This window comes from Mustela nivalis (genome assembly GCF_964662115.1).
Source record: "Mustela nivalis genome assembly, chromosome: 19".
Taxonomy (NCBI): Eukaryota; Metazoa; Chordata; class Mammalia; order Carnivora; family Mustelidae; genus Mustela; species Mustela nivalis.
Window position 1 is genome coordinate 14,863,805 of NC_139038.1, and position 23,595 is coordinate 14,887,399.

Here is a 23,595-nt window from a genome sequence, read left to right on the forward strand (position 1 = left end):
GTTGATGTAAAAGGCAAGCTACAGGCACTGTGGAGAGCGAGATCCGATCTGTATTTTTAAAATTCAAGTACAGCATACTTGCGCTACGTATGTGGACGAAGATACTCTTTCTGTAAGTAGGCTCCACACCCAAGGTGGGGCTCAAACTCACAAGGCTGGGGTCAAGCGTTGCGGGCTCCACCGACTGAGCCGGGCGGGCACCCAAAGACGCCCCCACAGTCAACAGAAATGTCTCCGGGAAACGAGATTTAAGGCATGAAGGGAGTGGGGCTCGAACAGGGAGGTTTTGGGTTTTATCCTTTTGTGTCCTTTATGAGAGTAAATTTGACAAAGTAATTTTTTGTCTCAAAAAACACAAACAAAACAGTACATACAATATGATGCCTAAAAAAATACTGGTACGTATGTGCATATACAACCCTAAGCCTAAAAGGACGTATACTGTGCAAGTATTGCTTTGGGAGTTTGGGGGAAGCCCAAGAAACAGCAGACGCTCACCTCAACCATGGTAAGTGTGAGTTAAGAGTCAAACTGACTTCCTCCCGGTGGAAAGGGACTGCAGGACAGCCCTGCTGCTAGGAAGACGGGGGACAAGGAGGAACGGAGGCTTGAGAACACAGACGGGGCAGGCTTCGGGCATCCGGATTCCCAGGAGCCCGCAGAGAGCAACAGGTGAGCGGGTCTGGAGGCACATTTGATGGGAAAACAGGAAACAGCGCTGGGGAGGGGGAGGGGGAGCGGCGCTGGGGCTGGGGTGCGGGGAGCACAGACAGATGTGCTCGGGCAAGATCACGAGACACAAAGCGAGCCTGAGACGGAAGCTTGCGGAACACCCCAAAGACAGGGTCTGAAGAGAGGCCTAACGGGGGAGACGGTGGCAAGGAACAGGAGAAGGAGAAGCGTGACAGGTTCTAGGACACCACGGGAGGCCAGAGTTTCAGGAAGCGAACGGTGGTCGGGTGAACAAAGCGGGGTTCAGGAGGACGGAGGGCAGCAGCGGTGGCCGGGGCAGCCAGCAAGGCCCCAGCCCCACCCCAGAGGTGAGTCCAACCCAGGGCTCGCAAACTCGTCCCGTTTTAGGCGTTGGGAATCAAATGGTCTCGGTGGCAACTACTCTCCTCTGCCACTGTAAGAGGAGAGCAGCCATGGACGGTCCGTAGCCAGCAGCCCAGCTGTGTCCTAGTGAGACTTCATGACAAAAGCAGGGGCGAGTCACAGTTGGGCCAAGACCTGCACCGCCACCCCCATACCAGTCTCTCCTATGCCTGCCGGGAAATAACTGCTGTCAGACGCTGCCTCTAGACACAGCGGTCCCCCCTCGATCGCTAGTTCCGCATGTAAAATTCTACTGCCTGCAGACTTGCACCCTCCTCAACTGAGAGAACACGGGAATGAACCACTAAGAAGGGAGGGGTCACAAAAGAGAGACCTAGTGTTAGAGAAAAAAGGACAGAAAATAAAAGGTAGAGCAGTGGAGATTTTTGGATTATAGTCAGGAGAGTTACAAGGACAAAACAAACCCAGGCCTTAGAATAAACTTTGGAACCTATTAGGAAACAGGAAATTGTAGTTTCGATAAATTCAGGTGAGATCTGGGATAAAGTTAAGCAGAAGCAGCTAACTCTGTTAAGGAGAACATTTTAAAATCTGACCAACTAAATGCATTAAATAATATTTATCCCCAGACTTTTAATTTCAAGCACCCTACTTATTCTCTGGGTTTCTTAAACCAGAATGAAACCTGAAAGTCAACAATTTAGCCGTAAGTCAAAGAGGAAGAAAAAAGCAAAGGCATTATTTCCTATGCATGAAGATAGAACAAAATAAATTTGCAGTTATCATGTGGGTACTGTAGGGGAGTCTGAAAATACTACTGCAAGCAGAGAACAGAGAAGCAGAAATTAATTTAACAGTACCCATTACTAATTAAAGATTTATAAAATGTTATTAATATTCTCTATGAACACAGTATTTATAAGGGATTTCACTGATTCACTATAATTTCTAACTTCAATCTGAATTTTGCTTTAAGTGCTAAAGTCTTCAAATATGACTTTTCCTACTACATGGACTTTTTAGGATATAACCTTTATACATTCAGTAAAGAACCCAATGTATTCCAAACGCGACGGCACGAAGCGGAACCATCTAAAAAAGACGGGCAGGAGGTGGTCCGTGCACTCCTCCCCTCCAGCCTGCCCTCAGCCCTACATGCCGACATCCCCAGAAACTGCTGAGCAGGAACCTCGAAATAATCAGTGCTTTGCTCCTGGGAAAGACAGAGAGGCCCCTGCGCTGTGGCGGGCTGCAAGTGCACAAACGCACCTACATCGGAGGCATCCTAAGTGCCTTCAGTGTCTGCCGGATGTTTTCAAAGTACACCAAGTCAAACGAGGGTAACCTTCCACCCCGAGCCAGGAACAGGAGAAAAGGGAAATGGACGGCAGAGGTTTTGTGAAGGCACTGCGCCACGTCGGTGTCTCCCCCTATGTTGAGATGGGACCCCAGGCTCCAAAGCTAGAAGCTATGTCAGAAAGACTCTTGAAACTGGTGGAGATGAAGCTAATAAACTTGAAGGGCTGCTCAAATTCTATTTATGTGGTTTTTAACATTTCTAACTTGTTGCAGGCAAAACACCTTTCTCCCCACTGTGTGGCTGGATGGCGTGAAGGTGCAAATGACAGGACGTAAGTGGTATTTATTTCAGTCCAATATCTCAGACTAGGAAGAAACCAATGGCATCATTTTTGTTCCTCCTGTGAAGGTGGCGAGTGAGTTTCTGCCACGTGTACCGGCTGCTCACGGGCCACGTCAGAGGAGCAGGTTAGCTTCCTGTTGTGGTAAGTCAAACCGAACTCAGTCTCCACTATCTTCATTTCCCAAACGCACTAATAAAGGTCTTCAAATGTCAATTTGAGAAAGCACTTCCCTCTCTCGAGTTTCAATAAGCAAAAGAAATTAACTTCTGACCATTCTTTTAATTTCCCTTTCCTCCTAACTCTTTTCATAAATCAAACTCTACGATGCTCATAAAAAGGTTCAACTCTCATATCCAAGATGGCAATACCTAAGCTAAAGCATTTTTAAATGAGCTTTGAGATGAATGGCTTTGAATTATTCCACTTGAAAGAAATTAAAGCAGATGAAATCCACAAAGTGGCAGGAAGAAAGCCTGCTGGTCTCTCGGTGACGGAGGACTGATGACATCTGCGATACCCGTCCGCGGCAGTGGATCACGACCACTTCTAACCCCAGACCACCTCTGACTAACAAGCACATGTTCCCTTAATATTATCTGAAATTCAAAATAAACACCAGTAAAAACAAACTGAAAGTGACGGTCATTGTTTCATATGTCCGGGTACCTGAAAACCCATGATTTATGCACCCTAGGACAAATAATTTTACCCCTCAAATAAGCATCATTAAGTGACCTTAGTTCCCATGGGATGTCTATGACAATCACTAAAAAAAAAAAAGAATCTTACGAAATACACTGTGCTGAATGAGGATAAAGAATATCACTTGTCTTAACACATACGTCACAATAATGCACAATAATCCTAAGATACCGACGAAACCACTGGTCTAGAAATTACTAATAAAACACACCTCTATTTGAGACGCGTAAGGTCACGTCTGTCTGCATCTTGCCCTCTACCTCCGTGTTCATGCTCAGGCCTGCTCCACTGCAAACCAAGCAACAAATAACACGTCCCGTCCCAAAGAAATCCCAGAGTTTTGTCTCCCTTCTCCTCCCAAGATACATTTGCTCTCTGTTCTTCCTACAAACATTAGGCGATCTGCCTTCCGCCTCTACCAAACCACGGAGAATACTTTGGTAATGGGCATTCATAATCTTCCATATGCAAATATTTGGGGACTTTTCCTCCAAATCAGTTGATTTCTTTAATCTTAAATATTTTCTTCTTAAGAAGTTTACTTTGCTGTCACCCGTCTAACATCTGAACTTCACACTTCAGTGACGCCGACTGCTAGTCACCCGTAACCCCATTCTCTGCTTCCTCCTTGCCAAGCAGAATGCCTCCACTATTTAAGGACAACAGTACGCTCCCCTCAAAGATGGCACTTCCCAACCTCCCTCAGCAGGACGTGCTAAGGGACCACGTTTTACAACAAGATGTAAATGTAAGACTTCCACGACTCATCTCAAGAAGAAGATGTGCTCCTTCTTGTATCCGTCCTCACACTGCCAGCTCAGGAAGGCCAATATGATGCCTGGCGCTCGAGGAAGCATTTCTTTTTCAGAGATTTTATTTATTTATTTGTCTGAGAGAGGACACAAGCAGGGGAGCAGCAGGCAGGGGGGAAGCAGACGCCCTGCTGAGCACAGAGCCCGAGGTGGGGCTCCATCCCAGGACCCCGGCATCGTGACCGGAGCTGAAGGCAGACGCTTAACCCACTGAGCCACCCAGGTGGCCCTAAATAAATAAAATCTTTAAAAAGGGGGGGAATGAAATCTTGCCACTTACAAGGACCCGGAGGGAGAAAGAGAATTAGGCTAAGTGAAGTAAGTCAGAACGTATTTCTGTTAAGTTCTTGTCATGTGTCATAAATCCTATGTTATTTGATTTCAGCTTTATGTGGAATTAAACATATGATTTCAGCTTTATGTGGAATTTAAGAAACAGACTTAACTGAAGAGCACAAACTGATGGTTACCGGAGGGGGTGAGTGGAGCAGGTGACGGGCACAGAGGAGGGCACTTGTCCTGATGACCCCGGGTGTGTGCGCACGTGCCGAATCACTGAACTGTGCCCCCGAAACTGACCACACACAGTCAACTAACTGGGACAGGAGTAAAACCTTAAAACAAACCGGCCACGAGAAACACCCCAAACACACCAAGAACCATCATACCGCGGGGCACCTGGTGGCTCAGCAGGTTGAGCGTCTGCCCTCAGCTCCGGTCATGGCCCTGAGGTCCCAGAATCAAGCGCCGCATCGGGCTCTGCTCAGTGGGGAGTCGGCAGGGGGTCTGCTGCCTCTCCCCATCTCAAACAAATAAGTGACATCTTAAGAAACAATGCTTTAGTCAGGTCATTGGTTAATTAAACATCATGAAACATCAGCAATACAGTCGTCTTCCAGCTAAGAGCAGTGACCCGCTCCTGAAACCTAACATCACACATAAAAATGCCAAAGGAAGCACATTTCCCACTGTTTGAAGGGAGAGAAATTAAAATGTTACACATAAAAATCTCCACAGACTTTCTTAAAATGAAAATAAAAGAAGGTAAAATGTCCATAAACATTAATAACTACTGTATCAGTCTGTAACATATGTTAAACACGAATTCTCCACTTAACAACTGAAAAGAAACGAGGTTGGGTGCGCAGCGAAGCGGCCTCCCACGGGGTGGGCGCCGAGAAGCCAAGCCCCCCGCGGCCACCTGGTGAGCTTTTCAAATCGTCGGCGCTGGACTCTGGGGAGCTTCCGGCTGCATCTGGAAGTCATTCAGGACGGTCCTCGCATCATCATTCTGTGTCGAATGCTGTAGTATGTTTTGAAAAAAACTTGTAAACTTTGCCCTTGTAAATATCAATTAAAAACACCGTAGGGAAGACCCCTGTGCTCCAGGAAGTCTGGATATTAGAAAGTCCTTGTACTGCGAAACCCACGCCCTACGGGGAGACGGTCTATGGGGTGTTCCTGGATTTGGAAGAGGTTGTCTCTTCCTATAGCCTTCAGGTGATCTGATGATACAAGAGCTGGAGTCAAAGGGTAGATAAAATTCTATCAACCTGTAGACAGCTAGATCTTTAAAGCCACTTAATCATTTTTTGAGCCGCAGTCTGTCACTACTGCTCACCATCATTCAAGCCACAATCTACTCAGGGCCGACCTTAATGTACACCAGGCTTCATGTAAAAGACACTTTCTCAAATGGAAAACAGTTTTGGCCCTGAAAATCCTCTGCCCGAGATGCATATGACTCTGTGTATTGGTTACTTAGACCGTCAAATTCTAGAAATTTCTACTGAATACATTATCCACTGCCACGGTAACGACCTATATAAAATTACAGCAAACTTGAAAGGCAAAATATAAACTGTTCTTCTCTAATGTTATCATAGATTTTATTTTTAATGAAAACTGGAAAACTGGTTAAAATATCACCCACAACCCCACAGTGACACAACTACTATGAATGTCTTTGTTCAACATAATTTTCTGGTCAAAAAAGTAAATAATTGGAATTTACATTAAAAAATGCTTTTTCACTTTCAAACGACTGGGAGTGGTTTTAGGACCACCAATTTTAACAATTTTTTAAACTCTGGGTATGCCAGGTGCTATAAAGATGCAGACAGTGAGGTCTCTAAGTCCATCTTGCATTTTCTGGGTCAGCACAGATCCCTTGTTGTCTTTTTAAACCACAGTTGAAGAATTCCCAACACTGCCTTTACCTCCTGTCATCCCCCCGCCCCGCACTCCAGCAGAACGGAACCTGCGAAGGAGCCACACGAGCTTCTTCCATCTCCAAGCTCTGCTCTCCTTTCCCACTGGGAATGCGCCTTAGCAGGAGTGGGGGCTCTCGGGAGCACTGGGCGGCCGGGAGACCAGGGCTGGAGCAAAGCCCACTTGTAACTCTGTTACCCACCTGCGGCCCCTACAGATTATGCCTTAAGTCCTAAGCAGTGGTTAAAGCTCAGGCTCCGTTCCCGCCACCTCCTACAGGAAGCTTCTGATCCCAGACACTCCTTACGGTCTGACAGTCCCTGCGCCTCTTCCCAGCACTCGCCACCTGCCGCTGAAACTGTCCGTCCGTCCCCAGAGGACTGCAATTCCTCCAGGGCACTGGACCATACCCAACTACGTCCCCAGCCTCGCATGGGACTGGAAACTAAATAAACTCAAAGAGTCGGCCGAAAGGAGCACCGTAAAAACAAGCCTCTGAAACACCGACAATCATTTGTGACCAAAAATAATTCTAAGAGGCCCATGACCACTGTTCAAGTCTGAGCTAATCTCATTAAGAAGAGCACTGACGCATGGAGCCCGCCCGCACACCGACCATGGACTCAGAGTTTCACACGCGCCGGGTCACTCACTCCCTAAGCGCCGGCTGACGCGCACGGACACCTCTTACCCCCACCTGACCGGTGGGAAGCAAAGGCTCTCCTGAGGCTCGGTGGTTCGCCAAGGTCACAGAGCTGGCGTGCGCCCTGGTACACTCAGACACCTCCTCACGCTCACCTCCTGAAGACGGGAAAGAGCCCCACGGGGCTCCACCAAATACTCTGACGAGACATGATGCAGAAACAAGCACTGTCAGAAAGCCTCAAAAGGGTAAAAACCAAAAAAGCAACAACAAAAGCTGGCGATGGAATCTGAAAGAAAAGTCTCTGTTTCTCCGTAAACACCGTACCGAATGGTAAAGAAATAACAAGCTTACGATTGCCGGATGACGAGTGTGAGTCTCGGGGGTTATTTTATGTGTTGGGTCGACTGTGTAGGAAAAGCAAACATACACAGTGTTGAACAGTGCTTAAGAGGAAAACACGCGTACATGAGACAATGAACACGTCCTGCGTTCTCGAACCCACTATTACCCGGCCTACAATCGAATCTCTGCTCTGTGAGGAGCATTTCATTTCCTACAACGCCTTCTCTGCTTCAGCCGAGCCTCAGTAAGGACTGCGAACACTAAAAAGAAAAGGAATACAAAATGGTATTTATGATTCTTTTCTCTAGAAAAATTATCTTCCTGCGGCAGCTTCCCACGGTTCTCCTTTAAAAAAGCAGGAACACTCTGAAAAGGTACAAAGAGGAAAACAGCCGAAGATCTCCCTCCTCCTCAGACACTCGGGTCAAAAAGCAGTAACACGTTTTGTACACAGAACGCCGCACAGTATTTAACTTAACTGGTTCTCTGCTGACGGATGCGTCGTCTGCTTCCAGACTTCTGCTGTTGTAAATAATGTCACAATGAACGATTCTGCATATATTCCACTTCATGTGGATGTAACTATGTCTCAGGGTAAATTACCAGATACGAACCACTCACTCAAAGGGCACATGCATTTTTTATTTTAATAGATAAAGCATAAAAGCATCCTTCAAAGATGAGGTTGTACCAATTTATGTTCTCACCAGAGATGCAGGAGAGCACTTGCTTCCTCACTGACATTTTAATCTACATTTATGTGTCATTTGTATCTCATTTTCCATGAAGGGGTGAGTATCTTTGGCTTATCTACCTATGGGGTTTATCACTCCTTTACTTAATGATTGGTAGTAGCATTTTCATTAAGCTTAAAATATTTGGCATTTTAAAGTTTCCTAACTTTATTTACTTTATTTTAAACTTTGATTTAGAAATCTTTTTTTCAAAAATATTCCCATCCCAAAACACACTGTCATACGGCTGAGAAATATTCCAAGAAAGAAACGAGAGGGTTGAAAGTACTTCATTAGTTCTAAAGGCAAAAGACAAAGGACCGTTCCCTTCTTACACTAACAGGTCAGGAGGGAATATAATGATTCACAAAGAAAATAATCCTGAAGAGAGAAACAGAACTTACTTTTCATACATGATCTTTACAGTTTCTTGTGTTTTGAGACTAAAATTTTTTATTTGGAGATACTGCAAAATACATATATATGTATTTTATATATATGTAAATAAATGTGGAGATAGCACAAAAATGTATGCACACACGTTTATCAATGTGTGTATGTATGTCTTTTTTAAAAATTTTTATTTATTTATTTGACAGAGAGACATCACAAGTAGGCAGAGAGGCAGGCAGAGAGAGAGGAGGAAGCAGGCTCCCCGCTGAGCAGAGAGCCCGATGTGGGGCTCGATCCCAGGACCCTGAGATCATGACCTGAGCCGAAGGCAGAGGCTTAACCCACTGAGCCACCCAGGCGCCGCTGTATGTATATGTCTGAATATACTTGCTCCAAGTGTTACAGAAACGTGCTCCATTTTAAAACTCAAGACAGAAAAGGACCCACAGACAATACACACCACGTAAAGCAACAGAGAAGATTATGTTCTGAAGATGTTTGCATCAAAACTCTTTTCCGAATTTCCCTCTTGTATTGAATTTCTCCTGCCTCTTAAAAAAAGAAAAAAAAATGCAAAGCACCCTTCCCCACCTTGAGCGGTGCCGTAGCTCGGACCCCCTGAAGGGAGCTCTGCCAGGTGCAGGACGGCGAGGGTCCCCACATACCTACTCCTGTGGCTTTTGATCCCGGCTGCAGACAACCGTACACACGGCGCTGACCTTACCCTTGTCAAATTTTCCTGGTCACTTTCAACTAATATCAGTTAGAATCAGACCTTTCTTCAGAAGGTCTACCAGAGTGTTCGGCGTGGGTGAATACAGGATGAGCTGCCGGCAGTTCCCGCAGATTTTCAGAAATCACTACCTGTCCTTGACGGGCCAGGAGGGCCACCAACTCAGTGCCCCACATTTCCTGTCTGGCACCATCCAGATGCCTCGGCTAGACACGACATTTCCCAGGGTTCCCACAGAGCAGGGAGCCCCCGCTGGTCTATGGCGGCCCGAAGTAGGGGCCCACAGAGTAAACACAGAGGGGTACTGACAGGGAAATGGTGATGCCCTGGCCTAGAAGGTCACACAGGACTTTGTCACCCTCTTGTGACCCATGAAAGCTAAGGGAGCTGCCCAGAGGGTTTCTCAAAAGCCACCTCAACTATTGAACGAGAACACGGGCCGATTCCCGATGAGCAGCCGTCCCACCGGTTTCTCGGTCTAAACCGAGATCGATCAGGAAGAGGGACCCGGGGCGGGAGCGCGGGACTCTCCCTGCCGCTAAGATCAGGCGTCTCAACAGGGGCTGTGACGCCTCTTCAGGGAGGCCCTGACTAAGCACACAGTGAGGAAGGCACAGCCCTCGGGCAGGACGCTGGCGCAGGGCACTTCATGCGGTCCCCCCACAGGCCTCCCACCTCGAGACACACAGCTCTATCCAAGGGGGAGCCGCGATGTTCAGCTCCGCAGACCAAGTCCCTGGGCCCCGAGCAATGCCTCCCAGAGGCTTTGTTTAAACCAGTGGTGATGGACGTGGGATTACTGCCCCCAACCATGCTGGAATTCCTTTAATGCGGGCTTAGGAGCATTTTATCCCCAGAAATGAAAGAGCGCTCAGGGGCTTCTGTGAGGTAGGGCCATCAAGTATGCGCTTAAAGCAGCAGCGTTAGGAATATTCTGTAATCCGGCACTCGGCAGGGGTGAAGAGAAAGTCTGAGTCTTAGAAGCAACTACAATCAAGACAGGGCGGCTGCGGGACAGGAGGGACCCGGAGGACTTGATTAGCGTCGTCTTTAGTCCAGTTCCTTCCTTTCTAAACCTGAGGGAGGAAGTCACTTGAGCCGACCAATTCTCAACCAAAAACACCTCTAAGAAAACAGGAAAACCTGTGACTTGTCCACCCCCTAAAAGACGTCAGCGTCGGCAGTCAGTCGTGTCTACCTTTCCGTGCTGACCTCACTGTAACGTACGGACACAGAACCCGGCCCGGCCTTGCGTCGAAGTGCAGACGACTGCCCGTCTTCCTCGCTCCTCGAGCAGCACTCCGAATTCCACGTGATGATGCTGACTAAATCCAAAAATGTTTCCTTCCCGCGTGAAGCAACAGGCCACTTATAATTTAACTCGTTATTCAGATCAGGCGAAGTCTGCCTGGGCAAGAGACCATCACAGAACTCCACAGTGATAATGTTTTCACGGACTTTTGCAAACCCATGAAAATCTCCACCTCGTCACACCGTAGAATACAGAAATGCGTCTCTCTGCCCCGGTTCACAGAGTGAACAAGACAGGGAAAGGTGGTAAGTTCCAGCCGCGGGACCCGCTCCTGTCCTCCGGATACGGAGTGGCGACTGACAAGGCTTCCCCGCCGCGTGCTCTTTCTGTCTCTGTCTCCTTCTTTCTCAAATGAATAAATAAAATCTTTTTTTTTTTAAGATTTTATTTATTTATTTGACAGATACACAGCGAGAGAGGCAACACGAGCAGGGGGAGTGGGAGACGGGGAAGCAGGCTTCCGCTGAGCAGGGAGCCCAATGCGGGGCTCCATCCCAGAAGCCCAGTTTAATGACTGAGAGCTACCCAGGAGCCCCAATAAATAAAATCTTTTAAAAAGGGTGGGTTAAAAAAGGAATACCAAGAAGCCAAACAACTTCACAAGCCTCCATTTTATCGATCTCTACCTCACAACAAATGAGCAAACACAAGCACAATGACACACATGACGGGTCAGCAGCTCTAGAACTCAGTAAGCCGCCATTTAACAAACGTTAGCTCTCGGGACTTTATTATTAAACATAAAAACTTATAGCAATTATGCCCTCTGCAAGGTCCGATGTCTGCCTTACATGTACTTCAAGGCTGAACGCAGCCTGCAGTCTGGCCAGCAGGGCTGGGGAGAGTAGACCCAGCTGACCGGGCTGAGCACCCCGGGAACGGCCAGGCGGTGCCGGACAGGGCCTGTGTGGGCTTTGTGGGCCTCGCACAGCCTGGAAGGGAGAATATGGCACACCCGTATGTGTCAAGCAGAAGGCAACATGAACGGAGAGCACGTGTGTCCGTTCGGTCGGACGGGAGAGCGTTCCCCAGCGGCCGCAGGCACCGAGGGGAGACGGCCGACTTCAGGGTGGTTACCCGCATCCCCGTCACCGGGACGTCTTCTGGAGCGGCAGGAGTCTGAGCCTTTCCCTAGGTCCCTGACAGACCGGAGGCAGCCGCGACTGGAGCTCATAAAGTGGGATCCATGGGGTCTTTCCCTAACCTGGAGCCTCCGTTAACTACGCAGCGCAAGGTGGCGGTCCCTTCTGGGAACCCGACGCCGCACACGTGTGTGTTTATCGTCACTCCATAAACACTGACTAAACGCGCAGCACGGGCCACGTCTGGTCGGAGGCCCTGAGGGCCCAGCAGGAAAGAGACAAGGTCCCCGCTCCCGCGGCGCCTGTCGGACTGGGGCCGAGCCGGACGGCAGGCGCGCGCCGGGCATGACCCGCGCCACGAGAAAGATGGGCGGGAAGAGGGCCGGGCCCGCTGCTGAGGAGGGCGACTGCGGCCGGCCGGGGGCCAGCCGGGGGCCAGCCGAGCGCTCCGACAGGCCGTGTCTGGGCGGACCCTCGGGAAGTGAGGAACAAACCCCGCCGTGTCAGGGCGCGCTGCTGAAAGAAACACGCCCGGGACTCCCCAGCGCCTGTCTGACGCGGCCGCGGCGAAGTAGGCGAGGCCCCTGAAGGCGCCGACGGAGACGGGCCACAACACGGACGACGCGCACCCGCCAGAGGGACGCGACAAAGCCACAGCCCACACCGAGTCGGTTTAAAAAGCCGGCAGGGTCACCTGTTCGTGAGGACGGACCACGGCAAGTCTCCCACGCCGGTCCCCGAAGCACCGGGAGAAAAGAAATCCGGGGGGACGTGCGCACCCCGCAGCGACGCTGGCGGCCGGCCACGGGCCCCGCAGAAGCTGCGCCTGCCCAGGCGCGCGAGACCCTCCCGTCTACACTCGCGGAGAGCCGGAGACCGCAGAAAACCGAAACGCCCAGCGCGGGAGCACGAGGGCGACACTGCGAAAGGACGGCGACGCGGCCGCTGCCGTGTCTCAGTAAACCTCGGAGCAGAATCCGAAACCAACACGCAGAAGCGGCGGCGCGGCGGGCGGGGGTCACCGCCTCGTGGGCAGTTTGTCTGGGAAGACGGCTCTGGAGAGGGACAGCGGTGACGGGCACACAACCACGGGTATGTACTTGGTGCCACTGAGCTGACCCGGTAAAAACGGGTGAAACAGGGAATTTTATTTTTTTCAAATGGTCCCAAGAAAGGACAAGTTGCAGCACGGTATTTATAGGGTGATACTATAATGTACAGTTTTAAAATATGGAAAACAGCTGCTCGTGGAGTTGTAAATACGGGCTGAAGTACAGAAACAGCACGGAAGGATAAACACGAAATAGGTACTGATCACCCTGAGAGAGAGGAAAGGAAGCGTAACAGAAGCGAGGCCCACCGGGTCGACAGCTGAATTTATCGCAGTTTTGTTTCTCAACCTAGATGGCAGTGACGTTGCTATTTACCATCTTACGTGCGGTCTCTTCTTAAATGTCCCAAATCAATCCTATACACAAGACTGGGGACAGAGGGCGTTACATTTTAAAATTTCCATGATGTCTTGGATGTTTCTATCTAGATCTTAGGAGGTAGGGACGGTCATTAACCCCATCCCACAGATGAGAAAGCTGAGCCCTGTGTCCACTACTACACAGCCAGGAGGTGGTAGGAGACAGGGTTCAAACCTAGGCGTGTTTTGGAACCCCAAGCTCACAACTACCCACCAAGACTAATCGTTGGAAACAACCAAATACACACCAAGAGGCAAGTGGGTCAACGCATTCTGATTGTGCGGCAATTGCGTGTCACACCGTGATGGGAGCGGGGAGTACCGCGGTGGGCAGGAAGACCTTCCACGTTCCTGAGTGCCGGATGCAGGCACCGTGGGGCATAAACCAGGGGAGCGGAAGGAGGGAGTCATGGAAGGCTGCCAACAGCAAAATTAAACTGTTAGAGCCATAAAGTCGGCAAAATTAATCTATGGTGACAGAAGTTGATATTTTCAATAAATATTTTAATTGTGGCATTATAAATAAAGAGTACAGTTGTAAAAGTACGTATGGTATGATCTCATTTTGTAAGTAAAATACACACACACACACACACACACACACACACACGAGTTAGTGCTCTGGAAGACGCACAGCATGGAGTGTTTTTTATCTTTAACGTCTGGTGGCATACGAGTCACCTTATTTCTTCATCACCGTAATATCTATTTCCAAACTGGATTTTAGCAGATATGCTTGGACAATTATCTGATGAGCGGGAACACCTTTAGTTTCTTCATTAAATGCCGCTGCTGCTCTGGGTTCAGAAGGTTCCCATTCGTTAGGGGCGGATCTAGAGTTCGCTCTCCGCGTCCATCCTCGCCATCCGACCCACTACACAGCGGCACCTGCACAACTCACACCATCTACTTCCTTTCGACATCGGCGTTGGAGACCAACTGATAAACCAAGTTTCTTTTTCCTCGTACCTTAACCTCCTCCTTTCCTCTCTCTGGAGCCTAACTGCTTCTCTGACCTGTAGGTAACCGACGTACTCGTATGGAGCCGCACCAGACTTTACCAAATTCTTCCCAGACTCGCTCTCTCCGCTCCATTTCGAAAGCTCCGACGCTGGTTCTCCCAAGGCTCCTTCGCTCCTCCCCAGATGCTCCTGAACAAGCCCACGCCCCGCTGCCTTCGACCTACCAACCTCTGGCCGCAGGGAGACTGTCCCGGGGACGTGCTCGCACGCTAACGCGGCTGACGCCCCAGCCGTCTGGGCAGCGACCCGATGACCTGATGACCGGATGACTGACGCCGCAACACAACCCTAAGACGCACCACGCTCGTCTTTCCCTGACACAAGCTTGGGTAGAGGTCGGGGCTGAAGAAAACCTGTTGACTACACACTTCCTGGCCCCCGAGGGAGCCCGTCGGTCTATGGACACTGGCTTCGGAGGCCACTCCTGGAGAGATCAGGCGCGCAGTCGCGATCTGACCACAGAAATGGCTACAACCAGGGCATCCTTCTCGTCAAGCGAGGAGAGTGAAACGGCATCAACCCAGGCCGCCTGGAATCAACACCCCCCGAGGCCCGTGGAGAGGGCTCGAGGGTTAGAAGGAGGTGGACAGCAAGATAAAGCCTACGAGAGGATGACAATAAGGAACAGACCAGACCACAGTCCGACGGACTAAGGCTCAAGGCAGACTTCGGCATCAGGGACGGAGGCGGCTCAGTCAGCGGGGAGCAAGTCGGAAGGGCGGAGGGGGCGCTCGCTCATCCGAAAGGCAGGGAAGGAGAACACACTATTCCACCGCATCCAAGATCCCCCAGATGGTAAGACACAACACTTCCTCCCTCCGCCACGAAGGTACCAAGAATGCCCGTTAAACACGACGCGCCATCTCTGGCCGGGCCTGACACGAGAAATGACCCAGTGTGTACGTGGCGTCTCCAGGGCAGCAGAGGCACCACAGCTGCCTCCCAAGGGCGAGGAAGACAGGGACCCGGGGCGCCTGCGTGCGGCCATTCAGCTCCGGTCACGCCCCAGCCTCCTGAGACCGAGCCCTGCGTAGGGCGCAGAGAAGTCACCTTGGGGTTCTCTTCCTCCTCCCCCACCCCTCCCCCTGCTCCGGTGTTTCTCTCTAGAAAACAAACAAACCTTTATTTAAAAAAAAAAAAAAACACAGGAACCGGACTTACTGTTGGGTCCCCCCCATTAAACAAGTGCGCCAGAACACGACACACTCTTGCTGGCCCCACTGGCCAACCAGGGGAAACTCTGTGCTGTCTCCGAAGTGTAATGCACACAGAACACTTCTGGTCACCACGTATGAGGGGTCTTCCCCCAGCTGGGTGTCCTACAATTTAACTCATTTCTGTCACCACAGCCCACTGTACATGCCGGTGACAATCCAGGCTGTCACCTGTGCTTCTGACCAATGGGCCATAGACATCAGAGGTTCCCATGACCCTCCCCCCACAGATTCAGTTAGTTTGCTAAGGCAGCTTACAGAACTCGGGGAAACACTTACGCGTATTTGCCATTTATTAATGGATACAGATGAGCAACCAGGCGAGGAGACAGGTGAGATCTGGGACCAGCCCGGGAACTTGTGTCCCCATGGAGCTGGGGTGTGACTGTGTTCACCGACCAGGGAGCTCCCCAAGCCCCCGACGAGGATTTTACAGAGGCTTCTCACATGGGTCTGAGCAATTATTCACTCCATTTCCAGCCCCTCTCCCCCTCTAGAGAAGTGGGGAGAATTAGCAGAAAATTCCAACCTTCGGATCAGCTCGGTCTTTCTGGTGACCGCCCTCAATCTAGGAGCCACCCAGGAGCCCACCCAGCCCACCCTCACTAGAGCAACGACGGTCCTTGTGGCCTTACCACTCAGGGATCTACCAGGGATTTAAGAGCCTCATGTTAAGTCTAGGGTCAAACACGAAATACTCATGCTCTTGTGTTACCAGTTAGAAAATTACAAATGTTCTAGGAGTTCTGTGCCAGGAACTGGGTGCAGAACCAACATATAAATAGTTTCTACTATCGCACACCGAGATGGAAGACTAAGCTGTCCTTAACGGGAAGGTCACACAGAAGCATCAGTAGCATGGAAACACGCTACGACCTGAGTTTAACGACAAAAGCAACATATTAAACTGAATGATAGATACACAAAAGCACTCCCTAAAGGATTAAATGTTAGCAGTAGTTGTCTCCAGGTCGATTTATAGGTAACTTCTTTCCTTGCCTCTTTATATTTCTCTTTACTTTCCCCAAATTTCCATAATGAACACACAATATTTTTATGATCAGGGTTAAGGAGATCAAATATTCAATGTTTGTTTTTTTAAAGATTTTATTTATGTATTTGACAGAAGGAGATCACAAGCAGGCAGGGAGGCAGGCAGAGAGAGAGGGGGAAGCAGGCTCCCTGCCAAGCAGAGAACCCGATGTGGGGCTCAATCCCAGGACCTGAGATCATGACCTGAGCCGAAGGCAGAGACTTTAACCCACGGAGCCACCCAGGCGCCCCCAATGTTTGTTTTTTAATCTGCAAATTGCGGGCCACACGGATACCTTGATATCTAAATATTAGACACAAAGCTATGTCAACGGATAATAAGCCCTTCTTAACCATGAAACAGTATCAACTCCAGTAACATCAGGTCAGAGCACACTCAGATCCGCAGAAAGAGTGCTAATGTTCACTTCTGATATGCAAGAAAGTGTAATGCAGAAAACGGTTTTTGTTTTTCTTTTCCAATATGAGGTTTCAAGCATACTGCTATTATCGCTTGTCCTACTGGATCTTCACGCTGCCATGACCGCGCGCCAGCAGAAACACGTCTGGTCGCACCGCTGACAAAAGTCTACTGCCGAAGGCAGGCAGTGCTGTCCTGTACAAGACGGATTTCTCTTTTTTCAAAAAAGGACTGTTTGACAAGTAGCTATTGCGGACGGAAATCGAAGCTAACACATTTCTGCTGCGTTATCTTGATGGAATTGCTTTTTAGCTCCCCATACTCAAGTACTAATATATTTCTCTCCTCATATTTGAAACGGAACATTCTGACAAAGGATAAAGATCTGGAAGCGTAAACACTATACTTGCCAAGAGTTTAAAAAAAAAAAAAATCCTCCTACCTTCTTCTACTTTGGGTTGCATTAGCTCATAAATAGGCTGAAAATCTTGGGACAAATCAAATTTCTCTGTTTAAAACAAGTACCAAGAAAGTACACAAGTACTAAAAGCCTAAACAAGTACAAAAGATAATAGTACAGATGTTCAGACATTCTAATCAAAACATCTGAGGGGCACCTGGGGGGTTCAGTGGGTTAAGCCTCTGCCTTCAGCTCAGGTCACGATCTCAGGTCCTGGGATCAGGCCCCACATCGGGCTCTCTGCTCAGTGGGGAGCCTGCTTCCTCCTCTCTCTCTGCCTGCCTCTCTGCCTACTTGTGATCTCTGCCTGTCAAATAAATAAATAAAATCTTTTTTTAAAAATCTGAAAAGTGGGACGCTTGGGTGGCTCAGTTGATTAAGCAGCTGCCTTCAGCTCAGGTCATGATCCCAGCGTCCTGGGATCGAGTCCCACATTGGGCTCCTTGCTCGGCGGGGAACCTGCTTCTCCCTCAGCCTCTGCCTGCCATTCTGTCTGCCTGTGCTCGCTCTCTCCCCCCCTCTCTCTCTGATAAATTAAAAAAAAAAATTAAAAAAAAAAATCTGAAAAGTCACTCTTATTTAAAAGTTTTTATTTACAAACTCAGTGATACCAGATTAAAGTCTGACCCTAGCTACTAAGAACAGTTGCAATGTAAGTGTTCTATTTTTGAGTGTTAAGCAGCAGTAAAACAGACCTTTCTTGATAGTATCTACTGCATCAATGATATTAGATATTCAGAAGGAAATAACACAGCTATAATTAAGAAAAGCTTTCAGAGCAGCTTCCTGCCACAGATAACAGATACTCTTTCTTAAATGGCGACGTAAACCATATAAGAAACAGGGACTCATTGCTACAAAATGCTTAGAATGTGGCTGCCCTGATCTGCCAGCACACAGTTTCACATTTTTTAAGCAGGCTCCACACCCAGCACGGAGCCCCACACCAGGCTCGAATCACGACCTGCTAGATCAGGACCTGAGCTGAGATCACGAGTCACGGATGCTGAACCGACGGAGCCATGCAGGTGCCCATCGGCCGGTGGATTGTTTCAACAGCCCAAGGAAACCTTTCCAACCAGAGTTACACAGACACAATAATGATGTTGTGGGTAAAAAGCTCACAGGTTAGAAAATACTGCAGAACTTCAAGTTACTGCATTACTCTCAGTGAGTCAATCCAAAGTACTCAGAATGGAAACGGACATGCCAAGGAGTGACTTGGAGGTAAGAATGCGTTTTGTGGAAAATTCTGACCAAAAGAGAAAAGAAGAAGCTATTAAGCCAATCTAGTAAAGCGCAGTTCCGGTCTTCCGCAGCGGACTCGGAACACAGTGCGGCTAACAATCTCAGACGCGTCCCATGATGCCGGCTCCCGCTGGCTGCCTCCTACCTACGCGCGTTCCCACTCGCAGGCCACGCAGCTCGCGGCTCAGCTGCAGGTAACGGCCACAGAGCTAAGCGTGGAGTCCAGAGACCGAGGTTTTAGGAGACCACGAAGCACCCAGCCTGCCTGCCTTATGAATCACCCACCCAGCGTGATCATTTATAAAGAGTCCAAGACAGATCGGAAACCAAGTGCTGATTCCGCGTTGCCTACAGAACGTCAGCCTTAATCGCCAAATCACCAAACAGGTACGGATTTAACTTCTCCAGCACAAAAGAGGGGGAGGGGAAGTTTTCAACATCTGAACAGTCCAGAAATGTGTATGTACATCTCAGCACTGCAGAGTCCGCTGGGTTTCCACCCATTCATCCTTCCAAGGATCACTTTGAAATACCATTAAGTGTGCTGCGCTAGACCTCGTGTGCAGCTCAGACAGGAGCGAGGAATCCAGCTGAGGAGAAAAGCAGCAAAGATAAAACAAAAGAAATGACGTTTATCGATACAAAACCCAAGGAGAGAGACGGGACGGCGATCTGCCCCTGGGGAAGGCTTCAGACCTGAAGTGCTCAGACGCCGAGCCCCGCAGGTCACAAAGAACTTCTGCAGGTCAAAGACACGGAAAGAAAGGGTGACCCAGGCTCCGGGGAGGGAACCCAAGACTCAAGAAGCGGTGGGCCCGTCGGCAGGAAGTATGGCCTTCTGAGGCCGGACAGAGAAGGGTGCAGTACGTGCCGGGCAAAGGAGAGAGAGGAGGGATGTTCAAAATGCAGATTCGCAAACCCCACTAGGAATACGAAACTAAGTCTTGAACGGGTCTTCCCGTTATCTGTTGGGTAAAGTGTAGAGAACCATGGGGCCAAAGCCAGAGGACAGGAAGGAGGATTGCTACAAGAGAACAAGAGGCAGAACTAACAGAAAATACCAACCATCGAGATACGGGTTTAAGGGAAAAGAGGAATCAGAAGGGGACGTGAGGTCTGAAAGAACAGGAAAGTAAGCATGATGTAAGAGAAGACCTAAGAAAGGGCACATACGGGCTCCTGGTGGCTCAGCCAGTTAAAGCCTTCCGCTCAGGTCCTGATGTCCCGGTCCTGAGATCCAGTCCCACCCAGGCTCCCTGCTCGGTGGGAAGTCTGCGCCTCTCTCTCTTCTGCTTCTCCTGCTCCCTTTGTGTCAAGTAACCAAATAAAATCTTTTAAAATACAATTAAAAAACAAAAGAAAGAAAGGGCAAATGTTGGCAGAAAAAGCCAAAATCTGGACATTCTGAGGTTGCATTCCCTACTGGGTAGGAAATTCGGTCTTAGAAATTCAAGAAAATTAACCTCATATTTGAACATGTACAACATTTGCTGGCACATCTCCTAGGGCTGCTACGAGCTGGCTACTTTGCAACGTTCTATTAATTAACTTCTGGACTGTGTCTCTGTCTCCCTAAATACGTGAAGGGCAAATTATACATAGAAGGCGGAGTGTTAAAAACTTAAGGGGAATTCAATAAATATTTACTGGATAATGAAAGTAGAAGGCTAAACAAAGGCTGAAGGTTTTCTTCTATTTTTTATGATTATTATTTTAAAAAGAAAAGGAAAAAAGTCCTCTTCTCACTTCTTTCCTCTCTCTCGCTCTCTTTAAAGATGCCACAATTCTTACCTTTGCTGCCAAAGCTTTTAAGCTGTCGAGGAATCTCTGCCAGAAATCCTTGAAGAGTGGGCGGTCGATTTTCTTCAGGCTATCTTTGGTGCTAGCATCCACACTGACATACAGCTGGGTAACTGGTTTGAGGTTCCTTTGTAATTTAAAAAAACAAAAAACAGGGGAAAAATTATGCCTGTGTCAGGCTTTTCATGATGTAGAACTTACAGCCTGCAGGAGACGGGGTAACGGAACATCGCAAAGGTCTACAGGCTTCTGCCTCTCCCGAAGGACTGAAGAAACGACTTTCATAATGTGACAGAATGGGCTGTCAGTTGATTATGTCTCACAATGACTGGACGCCATTCTTAAGAAACTGAAAGCATTCAATTACTTAAAACTGGCCCCTCTTGAAACACAAGCTAGCTTTTAGTGGAAAACGAACAAAATGAGATCTAGCTTCAGGTCAGGCACCATGAGCCCAGGGCAATTAGAAGGGGTCTCAGACTTGGGTTTCGCCAGGAACTCTGCCACTCAAGCTTTGCACAGCGGAAACGCCGCAACCGTGTGGGGTCTGTGCTGACAGGCCACCTCCCATCCTCAATTCACTGAGGAAGAAGTTTTCGAAGGACCAAGAAACAACCCAAAAAGCTCAAACCTTTTTTGAGCCTCACTTATGCCTTCGAGAGCCAGAGCGGGTTTAAAGCTCAGCCTTGTGGAGGCGAACGATGACCTAGTCAGGGAGCTTTAAGCAAGTGTGCAGCTAAAAGAGCAACCAAGCCTTATAAAGGACCGGACCCCCAAGAGGAATGTGTGCGGCAGGTTAGGCTTCTGTGCCTTCTTGATGTCTCCTGACCACCACTCACTCTCCACTACTCAACCTCACGGACTCATTTCATTAAAGTCATTTATTCTTATCTAGTCTACTTGGTAGTTATACTTAAAGTCCAGACTGCATGCTTTCCCAAACCTTCCTGTTCTCCCTTCAGATGGGTTCCCTTGGGGCTCCTGGGTGGCTCAGTTGGTTAAGCGTCTGCCTTCGGCTCAGGTCATGATCCCAGAGTCTCAGGATCAAGCCCCACATGGGGCTCCCCACTCAGTGAGGAGTCTGCTTCGCCCTCTGACTGCCCCCTCTCGTGCTCTCTCTCTCTCTCACTCTTTCTAATAAATTAAAAACAAAAAACAAAAGAGTGGCATAATGCATCTTCTTCGATAAATTTGCAACTAGAAAGTTCCCTTTAATAATGCTATGACCAAATTCTTCACTATTAGCTTTCCAGAATTCGTATTTACCCCCAGAATTTATTTATGCATTTTTTGCTTCAAAGTCTATTCACTTAAAAAACTGAAGAATAATTCACATGCTATAAAATTCAGCACCGAAGTGGTTTATGTTTTTGTACCTATCAGTATCAGCCTAATCAGTCTCTGAATGTTAAGACCTTGAAGAGCAAGAACCATATTTTTTTTAACCCAGTCATGCAGGCAGATCCGTGAAGCTACTTTTTACTCGATACTGTTGACCTGAGCTAACCTAAACTTTTAGGGCATGCAGGCCAAACCAATGCTTATAATGATCTGGTTAGTGACATACGGAAAAATTAGAAGGTCTAAACCCAAAGTTATTAAGAGTGGAGAAGCTCTGACCGAAGTTAAGAAGTGATTAAAATACTGGCAGACTCATTGCTTTAACCCGTCTCCAACACTGGCATACCAAGGGAACCCTTAAAAGTTCAACCCTGTGTCACAACTGAGCAAAGGACATGAATTATTGCAAATGAAAAACAGGCGCGCCCTGTTAATGGCACATTCGGTCTCATCACCCCGCTTGCTGGGAGCCTCTTAATAACAGACAAGCTATGCTACCTTAACTGGACTCTATGTCATACAGAAAATAAAAGTAGAAGAGACTGCTTTAACGGATACTGCTGGCTATCATTATCTGGTACTTACAGGACTTTGTCATAAAGCTGCCTAATGCAAAGTGGGAACCGGCTTGACCTTTTCACTACGCCTTCATAACTACTTAAGATTATGAACAGTAAATTCCAAAGGTCACAATTATTTTACAAACTTCCCTCACTTGCAAAAAAAGGAAGCCCTGGACACTAACAGTACCAGTAAGAAATTTTACTCGGTACTAAAATCTGAGATGCTATGATCAAGGAAGTGTGTACATCTCTTACGAAAGAGAAGAGGAAGCATGGAGAGGAGTTAAAGTCCCTGGGAATTCCAGAGCTTATTCCTAAGGGACTCAAAACATGAGAAGTACCTTGGAGAAATACTCTGAGCCTCAAGGATCTTACGTCTGCCTCGGATTGGCCTCTATTCCCCAGGCCAAGCAAGAGGTTCTCGGCACGGCCATTTATCTATCACTATTCTATATAGAGATTGCATCGTTTTTGTTCCCAAAATGCAAGAGAATGTTATAACCTTAAAATAATGGTAATAATTTGTGTGTGACAGTCTCACAATGCTGCTGAGAACAATTAAAAAGGAAAATAAAAGGGAAATACAATCCTAAACCCCATCCTCAGTGAAAATGCCCAACGAATCTTGGTAAGATTATTGTAACGATCTTTCATCCTGCTCATTTAAATCTGAATTAAGAACAACCATAAATACAAATGCGTTGACAACTGGACATAAAAATCCCTCTTCCTTTTTTGCCCTTCCATAGAGATTAGCAGGCCACTGGCTTGGAAGGTAGAATGAGAACCAATCTCTACAGCAAGGAAAAAAGGAAGAGATTTAAGTTTGCAAGAAACCAAACGGCTTACAGAGTAAGTCTGACGTTCCTACTGAACAAAACATTAAAAAAAAATAACCGAAGTGGTCCAAACATCAACAGCATTAAAACCAGAATCTGGGGGGTGCCTGGGTGGCTCAGTGGGTTAAAGCCTCTGCCTTCGACTCAGGTCATGATCCCAGGGTCCTGGGATCGAGTCCCGCATCGGGCTCTCCCAGAGCCTGCTCCCCCAGCCCCACGCCGCAACGCCTCCCTCAGACGGTCAGTTCACAGACAGTACTGGCTGGCCCTTTGTCAAGGAAAGCCTCACAGCAGTGTTTCTCCAAGTGTGGTCAGGACAACCCGTATCAGAAGCACCTGCAAACCCGGGTTCTGGGGCCTCTCTCAAGACTGAATCATCTAGGAATGGAGCCTTAGAAAGTGTATTGTTGTATTAGTTTCAAGAACTTCTCCACATCGATCAAGTAAGTTGAAAACACAAATAAATGGGAAGATATCCCATGTTCATGGGTCAGAAGAATTAATATGGTGATAATGAA

The 23,595-nt window shown here is 48.2% G+C and overlaps 1 protein-coding gene across 3 annotated transcripts in view; it reads right to left on the reverse strand.

The window, feature by feature from the left end:
* LOC309854802 (S-adenosyl-L-methionine-dependent tRNA 4-demethylwyosine synthase TYW1-like) overlaps window positions 1–23,595 on the reverse strand; it is a 204,168-nt gene that overhangs the window by 56,139 nt on the left and 124,434 nt on the right. For all 3 annotated transcript variants that reach the window (XM_082714315.1, XM_082714317.1, XM_082714316.1), the window contains one exon: window positions 20,326–20,461. In XM_082714315.1, the coding sequence (XP_082570441.1) occupies window positions 20,326–20,461 (136 nt within the window). The remainder of the gene's footprint in view (window positions 1–20,325; window positions 20,462–23,595) is intronic.